Source organism: Anabrus simplex, chromosome 4 (assembly GCF_040414725.1).
Source record: "Anabrus simplex isolate iqAnaSimp1 chromosome 4, ASM4041472v1, whole genome shotgun sequence".
Classification (NCBI taxonomy): Eukaryota; Metazoa; Arthropoda; class Insecta; order Orthoptera; family Tettigoniidae; genus Anabrus; species Anabrus simplex.
In genome coordinates, this window is record NC_090268.1 from 39,578,025 (window position 1) to 39,597,800 (window position 19,776).

Below are 19,776 nucleotides of genomic sequence, written 5' to 3' on the forward strand. Positions count from 1 at the left end.
CATTGCATGTCAAAAGCCTGGATTAAATTCCAAACCTCTCCGCAGTGCTCATATGGAGTCAGAGCATATGATGCTGTTGATGGTGATTCGTCCGTCGGATGAGAACGTTAAGCCTTGAGCAGACCCCTTGGTGCTATTCGACAGGAGCAGGCTATGTGCCGGCACCGGGTTTCACCCTCTCCCTTTCTACCATCATATATGCCATTCATTTCATCTCATTAACTCCTCTGATGAGGTTGACGTCAGGAAGGACATCTGGTCATAAAAACCCGCCACGACAGATTCATCTCACCTCATACCTGACCCCGTAGAGAAACGGGATAAGAGTTGGACAAACAAAGAATTTATATTTTGATCATCAAGTATTAAGGAGACACAATTGATTTGTTCACCTCTCATGTCTAATTCAAGCATCTTTTTAGTGTGCCATTTTCAGTGGTCTCTGAATTCCCCTAATACGCACTTTCCAATGAGGCAGCTGAGGCTTTAATTTATGTTAATAATTTAATGTTCCTCAAATTGCTATGGACTTTAAGAGGGTGGTTGGAATTAAGTTCCACATGATTCTGTTAATCTGCTGGAAGTTAACAACATGAAGTTGTCACAATTCATCAAATGCCAAAGTTTACATCCATTTCCCAGCTAGTCAAAATTCTGGAGCTGTACCAATATTAGCCATCATCAGTACCTTCTCATTTTTAGTGCTCCGCCATTCCAGCACTGCCGTAAACCTGTATGTAAGAATGCAGATTTAAACCAGTACGGAAAAAAAAATCCTGTTTTTTCATACCAAGAATAAATAAATAAATAAATAAATAAATAAATAAATAAATAAATAAATAAATAAATAAATAAATAAATAAATAAATAAGAGTCCCGTTAATCCGAAAGTCCGGTTAATCCAAACTGAAATATTAAATTAAAAAAAAAAATTATCCTTATTGAAATGAAAGAACATATTATAGAATGAAGATTTACTTGCATTTTATTAGTCATATTTTACTAGAATAACTTCATATAAACATAATTACACATCGTAAATCTTCAATCATTGGTCGTTCATCTTTACAAAGTCTTTTAGTTTCTTTTGCCGTAGTGACTGGAATCTACTCGAAGATGCAATATTAAACCAGTGTCTCATAGACATCAGATCAGTGGGCGTAGCAGCGGAGTGCAATTATTTTATACAGTATTTTATTAATGTAACGGCTAAAGAATGGGCATTTTAAATTACAGTATGTACTGTACTGTACTGTATTGTAAAAACTATTTTCCTCAGACGGTTAAGTCACTGGCCTTCTGACCTCAACTTGGCAGGTTAGATCCTGGCTCATTCCGGTGGTATATGAAGGTGCTCAAATACGTCAGCCTCATTTAAGTAGATTTGCTGTCACGTAAAAGAACTCCTGCTAGAGAAAATCCCAGCACCTAGGCGTCTCCGGAAACTGTAAAAGTATTTTAGTGATACGTAAAAACAATATCATTATTATTAGAAAATATTTTCCGGTTAATCCGAAAATTTCGTAATCCGAACAGACTCTGGTCCCAATTACTTCGGATTAACGAGACTCTACTGTAAATAAATAAATAAATAAATAAATAAATAAATAAAGCAAACAAACAAACACACACACTACACAGAAGTGATATCCTGACTTACAAGATCTATAACTTACCACTTCTCTTTATTAATAATGTTACTGGATTTACGTCCCACTAACTACTTTTAATGGTTTTCAGACATGTTGGAATTTAGTCCCACAGATGTTTCTTTAAATGCCAGTAAACTGACCGACACAAGGCTAACTTATCTGAGCACCTTCAAATACCACCGGACTGAGCCAGCATCGAACCTGCCAAGTTGGGGTCAGAAGGCCACTGCCTCAACCCCTTGAGCCACTCAGCCCGGCATTTCTCTTTATTACTCTTATGTACTAAAAAAGTTTATCATGAAGCAACATTATGTAACTAATACCTACATCACCAGATTTAAAGGAAGGATCTTCTACAGTTACAAAATAGGCAGGAATCCTGTGGCCCCACCACAGCTGTCGAGAGATGCACCAATCCCTGAAAATAATTTACGTACGAAGAACAATATAATTCAGTTTTAATAATCACATAATAAAATATGTCCCTATCTTTCTATTTATGATTTGTTGTTCCTTTCCATTTCTAATAAAACATTCACTTAAAATTCAGATAGAATCAACACTGTGTTTTTCCTCTCACTCAATTTTTCAATTAAAAAATACAGCTGTTCACATCAACAAACATTCAGAACATTCATATAGAGAACCACGCTTATAACATAATGTTAAAAGAATTCTATAGCTTTCACATATAAATGCAGAAAAATCAGAATGTTAAAATAAAATTCTTACACCAGCCATAATGAGCAAATACCATGAATTTTCTTTCACAATTGTGTTAATTGTATGTTTTTACATTTGTTTAGTTATTAAGACAAGATAGCCACAAGATAAAAAGATATAGCTGGGATGGAAAACAAAGGTCTCTCATCAACTATATCATCACTAACAAAGGAGAATGGAAATATGTAACTGATGTCAAAGTTATCCCCAGTGAGAGTATAGACAGTGATCATAGATTATTGATTGCAGACCTAAATCATGTGGCTAATCCAACCCCGAAGCAAAGAAAAAGAAAACGTAAAGTGAAGACTTGGAAATTAGAAGAAGCCAAGCTGAAGGAAGAATATAAAATAAGGATACAGAGACACTTACCAAAAGGGGAAATGAATACAGTAGAAGAAGAATGGAAAATTTTTTAAAGATACTTTGGTGGGTGAAGCTAAAGACCTATGTAGGATTGACCATGAAAGAAAAAGAGACACCCTGGTGGAATGAAAGAGTCAGATTGGCTATGAAAGAGAGAAATTGGGCAAAAAAAAAAAAAAAGCTAGACAAAGAAAAACAAAGAGATGCACAAGATCCAGGTGGCCAAGAAATGACTAAACTTCAGGAACTCTACAGGGCAAGAGTAAGAGAGGAGAAAGAAAAAAATGGATGAGTTTGTGTAAAAGTTGGAAGAGGACAGCAGAGGAAACAAGAAACTTTACAGAGTAATTAAAAACAAGTGAAATAACCTAGAAGACATCAAGGTAATAGAGCAGAACAATGGATCAGTAGTACGAGAGGAAGATGGAATCAGGAGGGAATTCAAGACCTTCTTTGACAAGCTCCTGGATGGAGAGGCATCAAATGTAATTTAAAACAGAGAACAAACTGGAAAAAGTGAAGAGCCCAGTAAAAATATGGAGCCACCAATCACATGGCTGGAGATAGAGAAGAGCCGTAAAAGTATGAAGAAAGGGAAAGCTGCAGGAATAGATGAGTTTAAGTGTGGACATGTTGAGAGCAGGAGGAACTCCAGTAATCCAATGGCTACAAAGACTCCTAAATGTATTATGGCAGCAAAATACCATCCCAGAAGACTGGAAGAAAGGTGTAATTGTACCTACATTCAAGAAAGGCAGCAGACGGAAATGTACCTACTACTGTGGCATCACTCTACTCTCTCATGGACTAAAAATTTAGGAAAACATTATAGAGGATAGATTACAAGAAATTGTAGAACCACTTTTAGAAGAGGAACAATATCGCTTTAGGCATGGAAGATCAACAACAGATCTTATATTTGCTGTCAGGATGCTAATAGAAAAACATTGGGAAAAAGAAAAGCCTTAATATCTACTGTTCCTTGACATCGAAAAGGCCTATGACAGCATACCACGAGATCTTATCTGGGAGTGCCTGAGAAAATACAAAGTTCGAGACAGTCTAATTTCAAAAATTAAGCTGCTTTACGAGAAAACCAGAAGCCGTGTACAAGTCAGTTCTGGACTGTCAGACTGGTTTGAGACAAAAAGGGGAGTACAACAAGGTAGTGCTTTGTCGCCCCAATTATTTATCATTGCAGATGATGTAGTAATTTGGGGTAACTCAGAGAAAGATGTGGAAGAGAGACTGCAGGGGTGGAGTCAGGAGTTTGAGGCTAAAACGGTGCTGTTGAAGGTACAAAAGGGTGACAATCAGCCAGAAATCATGCTAAATGGCACTAAGCTGGGCAGTGGCACAGAATTTAAGTACCTGGGTAGTATAATGTCCAAGGATAACTTAGCTAAATATGAAGTAAACAGTCGAATCGGCAAAGCAATACATTTTTACCTCCAAGTAAGACAGCTACTATGGGATGAAATGAAATGGCGTATGGCTTTTAGTGCTAGGAATGTTCGAAGGCATGTTCGGTTCGCCAGGTGCAGGTCTTTTGATTTGACGGCCGTAGGCGACCTGCGTGTCGTGATGAGGATGAAATGATGATGACGACACCCACACCCATCCCCCGTGGCAGTGAAATTAACCAATGATGGTTAAAATTCCCGACCTTGCCGGGAATCGAACCCGGGACCCCTATGACCAAAGGCCAGCACGTTGGTCAACGATGATGATGATGATGATTAGATGTATTACATTAAGGCTGAAGATGGCCACCAAGGCCAAAACTAGTTCCTAATTTTGTAATGTAATTCAATAATATAGTATTGAAAGAGGTGGACCATATGACATTAATTTAAAAACAAGTAAACAAGTAACACTCAAAACCAAGATGACACTGTATAAATCATACTACACCCCTATCTTCACATACAGCCAGGAAACAGCTACATTAACAAGAAAGGACAACTCGAAACTCCAAGCAGCAGAAATGAAGTTCCTACGCACAATGATCCAGAAGACCAGGAGGATTAAATCAGGAATGAAAAAGTCAGAGAAGATGTAGGACTAGAAGACTCCTTATTCCAGAAGATCGAAAAGGCAAGACTGAAGTGGTGTGGTCATGTGAAAAGAATGAGTGCCAATAGGTCTGCAAGAAAGGACTATGAAAGAGAAATCAGGGGAAAGAGACCAGTAGGCAGACCTAGAGAAAAATGGACAGACTTAGTGAAGAAGGATGTAGAGTAGAGGGGTCAGTCAGGATTGGGAGCGGATTGTGAACGAAGAAGGATTCAAAGACCGAACAAACTGGAAGGGGCTCGTATACCACACCTGGGAAACTGGAGTTTGTCAACGATGATGATGATGATGATGATGATTAGATGTATTATATTAAGGCTGAAGATGGCTACCAAGGCCAAAACTAGTTCCTAATTTTGTAATGTAGTTCAATAATATAATAATTCAATAATATAGTATTGAAAAAGGTGGACCATATGACATTAATTTAATAATTATTGTGATCACAATTCAATATGGATCAAAACCATGAAGTTTATATACTGTGACCATGTAAAATTATAGCAAAAAGTTTATCATTACTCTACTGGTGCTTGAAATATGTAGGTTTAACCCTTTCTCACGGAATATCTTTGACTCACTGTCGGGCGAAACCTAGAGTAATAATTTGCTTGTCAGGTATAGTTGTGGAGTACCTTCACTAAATAATTTATTCTGTAAAAAGCACTCAAGATATCACTTTCAAATTTTGTAACAATGGAAAATACACTATAGTTATTCTAAAATGATACAATGAGATCACCTAATTACACGCAAGACAGAAAGGACTGAATGATACATCAGGAAGCATCCAATATGGTGCATAATGTTAAGTTGCTTGCTCTTGAAGTCAGTCTAAATTGCTGGACATGATGGGGCCCTTATTTTCTTGGTAACACAGAGAACGCAGGAATTCACCCTGAATCTCCCAATTTATTTCATTTTCGGGATCAATCGGATGAAGATATTTAGATAGCAAATCGTGCTTCCTCTCGGACATACAAACTATAAACAATTTTTGATTGAACGAGATTGGAAGATAAATTGACATTAGTTAGAATAGGCTATTACGTAATTAAGTAGAGGCTCATAGTCCGAAACAGAATTAACTGTAGTATTAAAATTGACAATTATGTTTTTTACAAGTAGGCCTAACATTTTAAAAGGAGACAGTACCTGAATGAACATTTTCTGTCCTGTGCCGTATTTCGATTTCTCTCAGATTCATATCCTGTCCCAAATGCTTCCCATACCATTTTTATTATCATACCTACAACTTCAAACTCACTACCATTGCATTTGTCAGCATATTGATCCAATTTGTAACAAATATCTTCTGCATTCAACTGGTTATAAGCAGCCATGTTGCTGCAATGTGTTTACATTCAGTCAGCTGTCTGTTCTATCTAAGAAACCGTATAAAATAACACTTTATTTCAGGATTCCGTGTATGCCAGTAGTATCTAGGAAGCGTAGGGAATTCACTGGTTCCAAAAAGTTATATGTTTAGCAGACAGATGGCAGAGGAAGTCGGTTTGAAAGTCGAGTACGCTTTACTACGCAACCTGCGGGAGACAATGCGCGACTCCAGTACGCTTTACTACGCAATCCGCGGGAAAGAGTTAAGTTAGGTTAAATAATGCTGTTTGAATAAGTGAACTAAAACATTTGGCACAGAAGCCACTGGAGTAATACTATACTAATATATCACAATTAAACTGAACATACACATTCACGTTATCTCGGAACTACAAAAATAACTAACGAGTAAGCTGCGGTATGGAAATGCAAGTTTTGAACAAACTGATTGCCGTTTCATATCGATTTTAACGTGTGTGGGGTTTTCCCACTGACTTTTACAAAAAAAAACCCTGATTTAACGACAATTCGCTATAGCGAGTAAATTTTTGCTGTTCCTACGCACAATGATCCAGAAGACCAGGAGGATTAAATCAGGAATGAAAAAGTCAGAGATGATGTTTTACATGGTTGTACAAAGACCAAATCATGAGGAGGTTGACAGATTGCCTTTGAAGAATGGGTAAAAGAGTAGAGGAGTTTAAATTCCTTGGTGTATTAATCGATGAGCAAAACCAAAGGCAACAGGAACACCAAGCTAGAAATAAGAATGCAAATAAGGCATTTTACTCTATGAGCCCTATATTAGGCTCCAAGTTTTTAACAAGGAATGCAAAAATGATTATCTACAATACAATCATTCGACTAGTACTTCTGTATGGTTCTGAGACATGGAATATAACCAAGAAAGAGTAGCAGCAGTTGCAAGTCTATATGAGAATAAAGTTTATAGAAAATTATTTTGCCCATGGTTCCATCCTATCTCTCAAAGCTGGCAGAAAAGATCTACTTATGAGATTTACACCCTCTCTCAACAACACACTATAATGGGTGTGATAGAATCCAACAGACTGCGCGGGGCTGAACATGTACTAAGGATGCAGGATAACAGACCACCAGTAGACCTTCAGAAAGACCCCGAAGCACCTGGAAGAAGATCAACAAGGTATGCCTGACCCTCCAAATTGATAACTGGGAGGAGTGGGCTGAAGATCGGAAAAGATGGAAGAGGACTGTGAGATCGGCACTGGAACTTCACGTCCCTCAGAAGCCTACGGAGTGAGTGAGCGAGTGAGTGAATTCTCACTATAACTGGCTTCTACTGTAATTTATCTGGGAGCTCTATCAGGAAAAATTCTTTTGTTTTTTATAAAATACTAGCAGATGTACCCATGTTTCGCTACAGGATTCTACATTGTATACAGAATTCTATGTTAGGTAGAGTATACATTGTAAGATTGTATTAAATTGCATAGCTCTTAACGTTACCCCATAAACGCGACGGGGAAGACACCAAACATCTTTTCTCATGCCATCAGTCAAAAAAGGTTGGGAGTTTCATCATAATCACAGACACTCACTCCCCACCTGCCTTTTTTCATTCTCAGAAAGACTGTCTTAGTTGTTTTTCCAACTGAAATCAACATAGGTCATTACAGTGATGTTAGTAGGAATGGTGCGTTTAAAAGCAATGCTTTTATCATGAAATACTCGAGCAAATGAGAAACCACACATTTTCTCACTTTTAAGAAACAGTCCCTACTACGCTGCCGATCTAACAATCCAAAGTTCCAGAGCTGGAATGTCCAGACCGCAGACAGCCGTGATCCGTGAACACTTCGATTTTTTTGGGGGGGGATTGAGAGTCCCAGGGCAAAAACTATGTCCTTTTACTAATCTGTTTCCTAGGAGTACCCGATGAGTAGGAAAATCTCAATTTCATGGGGCTGGAGAGGGTGGGGGGTTATCTTACACGGAGGCACATTTTTCCTCCAAGCCAGGGGAGAAACTCCCTCTTCGCTACTAATTTGGAATAAAATGAATGTAGAATTTAATAAAAGTGAAGAGGAAGAAGCTTTTCTTAATAAACGGCTCTTATCAGGGTTGAATTTTGAGTTATTTAGTGAACTGTGCTACTATAATTTGGAATAGGCCTAAATAGTAATTCTAGACCAGCAGACTTCACATTTAGTTTTCTTCCGACTTTGAAATACCACACTTATAATAGTCGGTACGTTAAAACTGAATGAAACATAAGTTATCGGAAATTGTATTCTCTATAACTTTTGTTACCTAGTACTTTTTGATAGGACCAATAACATAGGTATTTAAAAATTAAATTTTAGGCGCCTTCCCCTAAACTACCAATTTATTGTGGGTGAATAAAATTGTTTATAGCTTCGACTGTAGTTTCTTATTCCCCGGCTCTATATACCGATTTTCATTAAATTCCGTTTACCTATTTTCTCGCAGCTCGGCATTGATATGCAACAAAAATTCAAATTCATGAATATCTGAGTTATCATAGCTGGTACGGTAAAAATGTATAAGACATGAATGATCGGGAATTTAATTTTATATAACTTTAGTTATGTAGTATTTATCAATAGGACCACAAATAACAAATATTTGAGAATTGAATTTTAGGCCTTCCCCTAAACTACCATATCACTCAGAGTGAATAAAATTATAGCCTAGATTGTTGTGGTTCATCCCCTGACTTCACATACCGATTTTCATTACATTCTCTTCAGCTGTTTTCTCGTGATGCATGTACATACATACATACATACATACATACATACATACATACGTACATACATACAGAAATTACGGAAACGTAAAAAGTGCATTTCCTTGTTTCTGTGGACATGACTGGTACAGAAATACCATTTTTTCTAAATTCTGAGCAATATACAGACAAAACTCTTATTTTATATATATAGATGGCCTTTTGCCCCTACCTGGCTACAGCTGGATAAAGGGAAATGATGATGATGATGATGATGATGATGATGATGATGATGATGATGATATGGCCTTTTATATTGTTTCAATATTTACTGTATCATCCACAAACTTCATTGCTGAGAACATTCTCAGCTTAATAAAGCAAGTGACTCAAGTAGCTCTTCATTACTGCTACAGCTTTGAATCAACACTTATCAAAATGCTTTTGTGGAACATTTACCCATATAAACTGAACTGCAATTGATTTGGATTGATCATCTGTGTATGTGGTAACAACTGAACAGCCAAATATTTAATCAATCAATCAATCAATCAATCAATCAATCAATCAATCAATCAATCAATCAATCAATCAATCAATCAATCAATCAATCAATCAATCAATCAATCAATCAATCAATCAATCAATCACTAACTCTATAGAGCATGATGTTGACAACGATTCACTGAGCTATATTGGCAAACTAGAACTGTTGTGCTGAAAGTGAATTCATGAAGAGCAGTATGAAATAGATCTCAGTTACTGAATAATACAGCTATTGTTGTTTCTGTAAAGTGAGTGAGTACATGTGGCATGAAAAAATTGTGTACCGGCTTCAGAAATGCTGCTAGAAATATCCCACTGTTGTTAGTACTACTGATTAGGCCACTTAACTGGTCATAAAATCATCATGTTGGTCTTGTGTCAAACCACAACCGCACTTAATCAAAAACATCCACAAATGCTGGAGCTGATACACAATGGTCAAAATATTTCGTGTAATTATTTTGATACCAGAGACCAGAAAAGTAGAGATTTGACTGTGCTGACTGTTAAATGATCCATAATAATAATAATAATAATAATAATAATAATAATAATAATAATAATAATAATAATAATAATGGTTTTTTTGTTTCACTAACTACTTTTATGGTTTTTGGAGACACCGAGGTGCCAGTATTTAGTCCTGCAGGAGTTCTTTTACATACCAGTAAATCTGCCGACACAAGGCTGATGTAATTGAGCACCTTCAAATACCATCAGACTAAGCCAGTCAAGTTGGGCTCAGAAGGCTAGAGCTTATGATCGGATGTTGCTCATTCTACTACATGTGAATAAACAATCTCGTTCTTAACTGGTAAACTACTGCTCTCTATCTGTTTCCTTAATTTGAATAATTGGAGAATTAATTAGCTTCCTGACTTCAGTATCTTCTTTATGAAGGTATTCTAAATCAAAATTACAAAAATGTGGAAATTTCAAACTACCTGATGTTCTCCATCCAGTGAAACCAAATTTTATTGTGCTGCTCAGGAATGATTTTCAGCTCTCCAGACCTCACAGCCTCCATTGCTTGGGCAGCCATCTCATCACACTTGATGTACCTGAATTCAAAAGGTAGAATTTTGACCAATTTTCTTCAACATTAGGACAAACAAATATGAATTTATTATAAAACAATTGAAAACCTTTTAACTGAAGAAAACATTACCGAAATCTCCACAAAACAATGCTTAGAAAATAAACTGAATAGTATTATTCATATTCTGATAACCTCCCTGTTAGGATGGCAACAATTTTATAACCAATCAATTCATCAGCAAACCAAAAATAAAATGTAATTATACAAAAATGCCAAGACAAATTTATTTCTATCATTTAATTTCTCTTCTGTTACAAATTAAGATGTTAAATAAGGTCAATCTAAACAATACCTGTATTACTTGTGATGAGTTCCAGTTGGTCAGTACATAATTTTAGCCATCATCAGCTGACAAACAATGGTAAAGAAAATCATTTTCTTATAAACTAATAGACATACATAAAATATACATTAAAAACATAACCTTTATGAGGATGACTTAAAATTAACGTCGCTTGAAAACAATGGAATGTCGTGTTAAAATCAATGTACATACATAAAATAATTGACCCTTCTTTGGAATTTTTAAAATTAATGTTTCTAACAAGAATGTCATGTTAAAACACTGAACATGAATTTGGTGATAAGTGCGTAGTGAATCCTTAGTTGTATTATAAGCTCTCATTAGATCAACTAACAAAAAGGGAGGAGTGTATTTTCATGTGGTTTGAATTTAAAGAATGTGTGTTGTTCATGGAATGGGGCTAAAAACATATTAAAACACTGCACATCTTAAGGAGTTCTTAAAAATTAGTGCTACTTGATAAAGTTTCCTGTTTGAAACACTGTGCTTCATTGGTGTAAAGGGCATATTAACTTTTTTTTAAATAACAGAACATAGACCTTGGTTGGACTGAATCCTTCAAATATGTAGAAGTGAAAATGTGTAAATGGAGATGTTGGGAAAGGTAGATATTAACGATGACGTGATCAACACGTTGTGACTTTATAATTAAATAGATCCTCTTTTTCATCCATTCCCTTTTCCAGATTCTCTCTGGGTAGGATAGCATACCAAAACCCTCCACCTTATTCAATCCTTCCACCACTCCTCTTCTAATACATTATTATTATTATTATTATTATTATTATTATTATTATTATTATTATTATTATTATTATTATTATTATTATAATATATAATTCGCTGGGGCCATCAAGGACCACGTTAAGTCTTGTTGCATTTGACACTGAACTTGGCCTTCTTTAGAGCCCACATTTCCCTCATTCTTTATGAGTGGGCCTGCTTACGCTCCTCTGTCCAAGGAGCACCGTGTCTTCTCTTCGGTTGTTCGTCTCGGTTTAGACCGCTCGTCAATATTTTCTTGCGGAAGAGATCACTGTTAAGGGCGTCTTCAGCTGAGATATGTAGCATTTGAAGGTCTTCTTTGGTATTTCTAAACCAGGGAATTGTGGTTTTGGGGTTTGAATCAAAAAAGTGAAAGATTTCTTTAGTTAACTTTCTTCCGTCCATTCTTTTCAGATGACCGTAAAATCGTGCCCGTCTTTTTCTGATTGTGTTGGTAATTTTATCTATTTTGCTGTAGACTTCCTTGTTGGATCTCTTTTGATGGACTCCATTTCTGTACTTTGATCCCAAGATTCCTCTCACAATTTTGCGTTCTCTTTTCTCCAGTTCTTCAAGGAGTCCTTTGTTGGCATTTAGAGACAGGGTTTCAGCTGCATATAGAACTACTGGCTTCAGAACTGTTTCATAGTGACGTATCTTGGTGTTTTGGGAAAGGCATTTTTTGTTGAGATTGTGCGGGATGTTTGGTAGGCTATTTCCAGTTTGCATACACGCTCCTGAAGTGCTTCTTTGTCCAGTCCATTTTTCATGATGATCTCACCCAGGTATTTGAATCTGTCTACTCGAGTGATGTCCCCGTATTTTGTATGGAGTTTTGGTGGAGCCTCTTTGATGTTAGTCATTACTTCTGTTTTCTCAAACGATATCTGCAAACCAGTTTGTTCGGCAATTTCCTTTAAAATTTCAAATTGAGCTCTAGCAATTTCTATGTCATTTGAGAGAACAGCAATATCATCGGCAAATGCTAAGCAGTCTGTTACGATCCCCTTAGATTTGGTTCCTATTCTCAATGGACTGTAGTTCGTTTCCTGTAATCTCACCCGCCAGGTTCTGATGATCTTTTCAAGAACACAGTTGAAGAGTATCAGGGATAGCCCATCACCTTGTCGGACTCCTGTTGTGATGTCAAAAGAATGTGAGAGACATCCATGGAACTTCACCTTGGATTTTGTATCGGTCAGGGTGGCTCTAATTAATGCCAGCAGTTTCAAATCAACTCCAAATTCATTTAAGATGTTTAGCAGGACTTCCTGGTCAATGGAGTCGTACGCTTTCTTAAAGTCCACAAAGACAGACACATACTGCTTGGACCTTAGTGTACAATATCTGATGATCGTTTTGAGATTTTGTATCTGTTCAGCTGTTGAGCAACCTTTTCTGAACCCTCCTTGGTATTCACCTATTTGATGTTCGACTTGTACTTCCAAACGCTTCAGGATGGCAAGTGATAGAATTTTGTAAGTCATGGGTAGCAAAGATATTCCTCTGTAGTCGTTTATGTTCTTCATGCTGCCTTTTTTGTGTAATGGATGGAAAGCTATTTTCCAATCTTCGGGTACGGTCTCCTTGTTCCAAATTTCTTCTATTTGCTTTTGCAAGATATCAAGTGATTCCTCTGGGGCATATTTCCATAGTTCTGCTACTAATGAGTCTTCCCCCGGTGCTTTGTTATTTTTGAGACGGGCAATGTGGCGCTTGATTTCATCTCTGTCGGGTGGTCTGGAATCTGGGTACCTGAGTAAGGGTTCCTTGGTCTCAATGGGGCTTTGTGGTTTAGAGCAATTAAGTAAATTCTTGAAGTAGTCTGCCAGAATGCTGCAATTTTCTTCATTTGACGTCGCCAGTGAGCCGTCCTTTCGCTCAAAGCATAGAGATGGTGGTTTATAGCCAGTGAGTTTGCGTTTGAAGGCTCTGTAGTACTCTCTGCTTTCATTCTTCCTAAAGTTTTGTTCTATCTTTTCAATGAGAGATTTTTCGTATTTACGTTTCTCAGTTCTGAACACCCTAGCTGCTTGGGCACGTTGGGTTTTGTAGGTTTCCCAATCATTTTCTGATTTCGTAGAGTAGTACTGTTTCCACGCACTGAGTCTTTCTTGGAGGACTGATTCGCAGGTACCAATCCACCAGGTATGCTTTTTGCTTCTCTTGATTTCTGCAACGTCTTTGGCAGCCTCAACAAGGAGACTTTTGGCATTGTTAAAGTCACAGTCATTTGGTCTAGCCTTCTCCTGGAACTCCTCGACCCTTTGCTGAAGTTTATCATTGTCGAAGTGTGTGATCTGTTTGGTTGTCTTCCTTGTGTTTGCGGGAATTGGTTTGAATTTGATAAGAGACATATAATGATCTGAGGCCACATTGATGCCTTTCTTTACCTTGACATTCATAATCTCAAGGCTGTTTCTCCTGGAGATTGCAACATGATCAATTTGGAACTCTCCGAGAGCTTGGACGGGAGAACGCCAAGTCATTTGCTTTCTGGGTAGATGGCGAAAGTGGGTCGACATGACCTGCAGGTTGTGATTTTCGCAAATGGACACCAGTCTTTTGCCGTTGGGATTGGTTCTTTTGTGAGCAGGGTAATTTCCTATAACTTTGTTGTACTTCTGTTCACGACCTAGTTGGGCACTGAAGTCACCCAAAAGAAGCTTGACATGGTGTTTGGGGATTTTGTTTAATTTTTCATCCAGTAGGTCCCAGAAATTATCAACTTCGTCTGGATCAGACTTGTTCTTATCGTTTGTAGGAGCATGTGCGTTAACTAGGGTGTAGGTTTTGTTTGCGCATTTAATTGTGAGTATAGAAATCTGTTATTCACAGGTTCGAAATTTGCAACCGATTTAAGGATCTTGGTTCTAACAGCAAACGCGTTTCCAAGCATCACAGCTCCATTGAGGATTCCTCTTTGCGCTTTGCTCTTGAAAAATCGGTAGCCTTCGGATTCAAAAATCTCTTCATCTGGGTACCTTGTTTCCTGTAGGGCCATTATGGATATCTGATTTTCGTGAAGATCTTTGGTGAGGGTTTTCAGCTTGCCAGTTTGTGTAAGTGAATTTATGTTGAAAGTTGCTAGAAAGGTTTTAGATTTTGGCCTGAGTTTTTGACTCTTCGGGGTACACCGAGACGCTCCGACTCGTCTCTTGCATGATGTCGAGTCTCCCCCAGAATCCGAACGAGACTCGTGCGCCGTGGCGTTCACGACGAGGGTTTTATCTGAAGATTTACCCCCTGGGGTATGTTTCTTGTAATGTTGTGCCATCATGCTTTTTGACTTGACTTTGCTTTGGACGGGTACCCATCCTTTTACAACTAGGGTTGTTAGCCCTAGAGGTTGCCTCAAGATGTTTTCTGGCTTCTGGTCATTTACCAGTCCCTGGCAAGGGACCAGTTTTTTTTTCACGGTGGTATTTTATTTCCCTACTACCCTCTGACTCTGCTGGCGGCATAGCCAGCGAGCTTCCCCAATTCCAATGGGACGCGCCCGATGGAGGTAACCGATAAATCCATTATTATTATTATTATTATTATTATTATTATTATTATTATTATTATTATTATTATTATTTCCCATCCCTCATTCCTGCAACCTTCTTCCTAAATGATGTCCTTTCTTTTATATCCTCCTTCTTGATACCTACTTCTGCAAAGTTATTGTGCACCTGTGTAACCATCCTGGTTGTTTTTTTTTTTTCCACTTTTTCTGCAGAAGAAGTATCCTGTTGGCCATAGAGTTCATTCTTTTGATATGCCCATAAAACATCAGTCTCCTTTTCCTCATCACAGTTGTGATTCTTTCTACTGTCTTGTAGAGCTCCAAATCTGATCTTTACCGAAATGTGTTTGGGTCACTCGTCAACTTTCTTGGGCCTAAGATTTTTCGTAAGAATCTTCTTTCTCTTTTTTTAAGGACTGGGTCAGCCATCCTTGTCAAGGTTTCTGCTCCATAAAGGCACTCCATTCTAACCACTGTGCAGTAATGTTTTAACTTGGCCTGAATTGAGAGGGACTTGGACTTACAGGTGGTCATGACTTAGTCCAAATGTCAACTCCATCCTTCTCACCCCCTCCTTTAATCTCTCCTTTTCATCTACATTGGGCGTGAGTATTTCTTGCATACGCTGGATATCCCCATACAGTGTAACAAGTCTGTCCATGTCACCCTTTTTTATAGAATCCATGAATGCTGTTTTTTTGAAGGAGTTTCTTAACCCTGTTTTGACTGCAACATTTTGTAGTTCTTCAACTTGTTTCTTGGCTGTTTGATGGTTGTCTGTAATAAGAACGACATCGTCTGTGAAGGCAAGGCAGTCCAACATCATTGCATTTTTTCCACAACCTATCTTTACCCCATTCTTCATTCCATTTTCAGTCATTCTCAACCTCCATTCCCTAATAACTTTTTCTAAAATGCAATTAAAGCGTAGCAGAGAAAGGCTGTCTCCTTGCCTCAAACTCGTTTTTATCTCAAACGGATTTGAGAGTTCACCCATAAATTTGACTTGAGAAAAGGGTTTTGTAAGTGATTGTTGAATTATAGCCAGAGATTTCTCATCCACTCCAAACTCCTGCAGAATGTTCATGAGCACTCCACGATCTATGGAATCATATGCCTTTTTGAAATCAACGAAGGTTATGATTGTACTCTTCTGATTTCTCACTGATCTTATTTTTATTAGTGATTTTAGAATATAAATCTGCTCAGCACATGAATGCCCTTTCTTGAACCCGGCCTGGTATTCACCAATTTGTTTATCTAGATGTGTTTCAAGCCTCTGCTGCAATGCTTTGGATAGGATTTTGTATGCTTTAGGAAGAAGGGAGATACCTCTGTAGTTGTTGATGTTAGTTTGGTCCCTTTTTTGTATTTCATATTTTTACCAGTGCATCTTTCAAAGCACAATACTCCCTTAGTGCTTCACTATCAGCAACCTACAGAATTCTTTATACTTCACAATTTATTTATCTGTGCATTGTTTTACACCTATTTATGATCAACTGATGATGACCAAAAATACTGGTCGAAACTGGTACCAATTTTAATTAAATAGGAATGTAAACTCACATTTCTTATTTTAATAGTATTGAAAGGTTGAACCATTTTACACTTTCTTTTAACTTATTAGTGAACTCACTTCAATACGGAACAATATGAAATTCCTATCTCTTAATTAAGGAGACATACTTGGCACCGTATCTACTAAAACTTCTTCCTCGCTATGTTCTATTGGAACATCCGGGTATCTTAAGAATAGATTTGACAAGTTTGGTACGTCATTATCATTGCTGTCATCGGAGTAACTGTCAGCAGACACAGTACTTCCTAAAATCTTCTTCCATGACTTTATGAGTGTCTACGGCTTCATTTCGTCCCATGATTCACTATGTCCCTCATGTTATCTATTTAAGGAAGTTTGTTCTGTTGTTTCCAGGAGTGAATGTACCAGGCGGTGCCAATACCTTTATTTAGACATCCCAAAATGCCCTAGTCCATAGGCTGTATCAAACTTATTACATTAGGGAGCAAAAATAAAGCACAAATTCCATCACATACTAGTTCCTCTTCATCTGGACATAACCCTACTTCGGGGGTCTATAGACTAACTTGCTATTAATGTCCTGCAAGTTATGTGGGACAAAAGGAGAAATTTTGACACACATTATGTTGAGCATTCAAAGGCAATTAGATAAAACAAATTTTCTGCTATGGGCCAACATGAATTCACTACAACAGAACAGGACAGGGAAGTTTTACAAATTTCACAAAAGGGACCTTTCTCAACATATTGGAGAACATATAGATTCACATGGATTAATATAGCACAACCCATCTCACTATTTGAATAAAATCAATGGCACTGTTAATAACATACTAAATAATATCATCCTTTGAATTTCTGATAAGTATTTCAAGAGTGAGATTGATACTTCACAAGTCAGCCCCATTCTTGAAGCAATCCACTAGACAACTTCCCCTACCCCTCCCATTCCAATAATGGCAATTCAAAACCTGACAACGTAGCACTCAAACTGTCACACATTCGTCGCACATTCACAAGCTGTGGACATCTCCTAGTCCAGCAGAGCCAACTTCTGAGTGAGTTTCCAATCTAAATTTTAAAGTATATTTCTCTAACATCTATATTTATTCTCACTCTCAGATCTTTTGCATCTTTCAGAAGTTCGTCTGCTTTCCCAGTTCATCTGCTTTGCAAACTCATCCATTCGGACAATTTGAGCCGTATTGACAGAACTTCAGAAGGTAAGAAAGAATCTAGTTTTTTCCAAGAACATACATCATCCAAATCAAGAATCTGTTTTGTCAAGTCAAAAAGAATATATTGACCACATCATAGTTTATATTACATTTCTCAACACCTCAATTTCAAAATTTTCACTTCTATTTGAAGGATTCAATCAAACCAAGGGCTATGTTCTGTTTTTTAAGAAAAGAGAGAAATCCCTTCATATCCAATGAAACACAGTGGTGGGGAGAATGGTGCTCATATCAACTGATTTCGAGAACAGTTTGCAGAACTTGAAACGCCTTACAGGTTGCATTCAGCCTTCTCAATGTACAGCTGCGACTCTTAACACTTTATGATGTCAATTTATGTAGTAATCTGATGATGATGATGATGATGATGATGATGATGATGATGATGATGATGATGATGATGAGAGAACAACTTTTGTGTTTCAGTTGGGATTGAAGTTCATATCTTTAACTTTCTTTAATGATAACTTCTTGATATTGGGGTTAATTGAGTTGCTACTTGTCAAATAAATGCAAGAATTTGCATACAAGTCTGTGAGACTCACGTGAAACCAGGACTTCGTCAGCTTTGTTCATAGGACAAAAAGAAAGTTTCATATACAAATGCGTACTCACTGGTACTCATTGTTTGAGAGGCAAGTCTGTACAGTCTGTACCGTTCATGAGGAAACGCTTTTATAAAATAACTAAGTGTTTAGCTGTGTGGAAGTAGTCTTGAATTCTATGATCACTCTGAAAATCAATTAGCTTTTAGTACGTACTCTCTCAAATTCTATCAATGATGATCAGTGTGTCACTAGTGTCATAGCACAACAGGAACAAATGTGTTCCAGCTGACTTGTGGCAGTACAGAGTGTTATGCATAACAGTTCAAATACAAACGTTTATTGAATAGCAAACAATAGAGATACAATCACGTTACACTTCTTCCAATGGAGAAACCGCTTTAACCATAATTTATAAGAGTCTTTGTGCTGGAATTAACTAACATCACTTCCTTCTTGTACACAACCAGAGCAAAAGTGTATTCTTATACAAGAGCCTGACAAGATAAGCACTATCATAGTTGAAAGATAACTTTCAGTCTAAAAGGAAAACTATCCGAAAGTCAAACAGTCTAAGTGCACAAATATATGACAAACCAAGTCTTATAAGTCCACCAATAGATTATACTCCAATACTCTTCACCTTATAAGTAAAATAGGTTGCACTACGTCCCGGAATGAAACTCCCACGGCAACCACTCCATCAACATTGTTTACTCAACCATAAGTCGTCGTGTGCGGCATCAAATGTAAGGGTGTTGCTGGACCAGCATGCCTATTCGCCCATTCGGTGAGGCGATCTGCTGTCCCTGCTGCACGCCTCCATATATACAGACAGGATGACGTGACGTGCCAGCCCATGTCACACCCAATTGCTTGAGCTCGCAGCCGGCGCTGCTCAAACAAGAACTACCACACACGGTACTGAGTAATAATCTGTGCACAAGGTCAGGTGCACTCCAACAAGAGGAGGGGAGATGTACGACTATCATGGGATAAAAGCGATAGGCCTCTGTGTGCGCCATGACTCGAATCCTTGCATGTGAACACGACTGGCTTAACAAATGAAAGACAAACAATGAATGTGTGAGGCGGCTCGTACCAACAAAATAGTAAGGCAAAAATATGAAATTGTGACGTCTTACACTGGAAAATGTGCAAAGCTTATTAGCTGCTTTCAAATAGATATCTTGTGTGACCAACTGCATACATATATGGAAAATGGCCACCATTTTGTCTAAATCAGTACTATTGAAAGTGTGGTACGCAGGGTTGTCTCAAGGGGGTATACAAATTTATGGCTCTAATTTTTTTTACAAGTTGATTTATTGTTAATAAA

At 37.6% G+C, this 19,776-nt stretch overlaps 1 protein-coding gene across 2 annotated transcripts in view; it reads right to left on the reverse strand.

Annotated features, from left to right (window-relative positions):
* The window catches only part of ValRS (Valyl-tRNA synthetase), a 135,556-nt gene that overhangs the window by 67,954 nt on the left and 47,826 nt on the right, over positions 1-19,776 (reverse strand). For both annotated transcript variants that reach the window (XM_067145047.2, XM_067145046.2), the window contains exons 9-10: positions 10,377-10,493; positions 1,980-2,070 (exon numbers count right to left, since the gene is read on the reverse strand). In XM_067145047.2, coding sequence (XP_067001148.2) covers positions 1,980-2,070; positions 10,377-10,493 — 208 coding nt within the window. The remainder of the gene's footprint in view (positions 1-1,979; positions 2,071-10,376; positions 10,494-19,776) is intronic.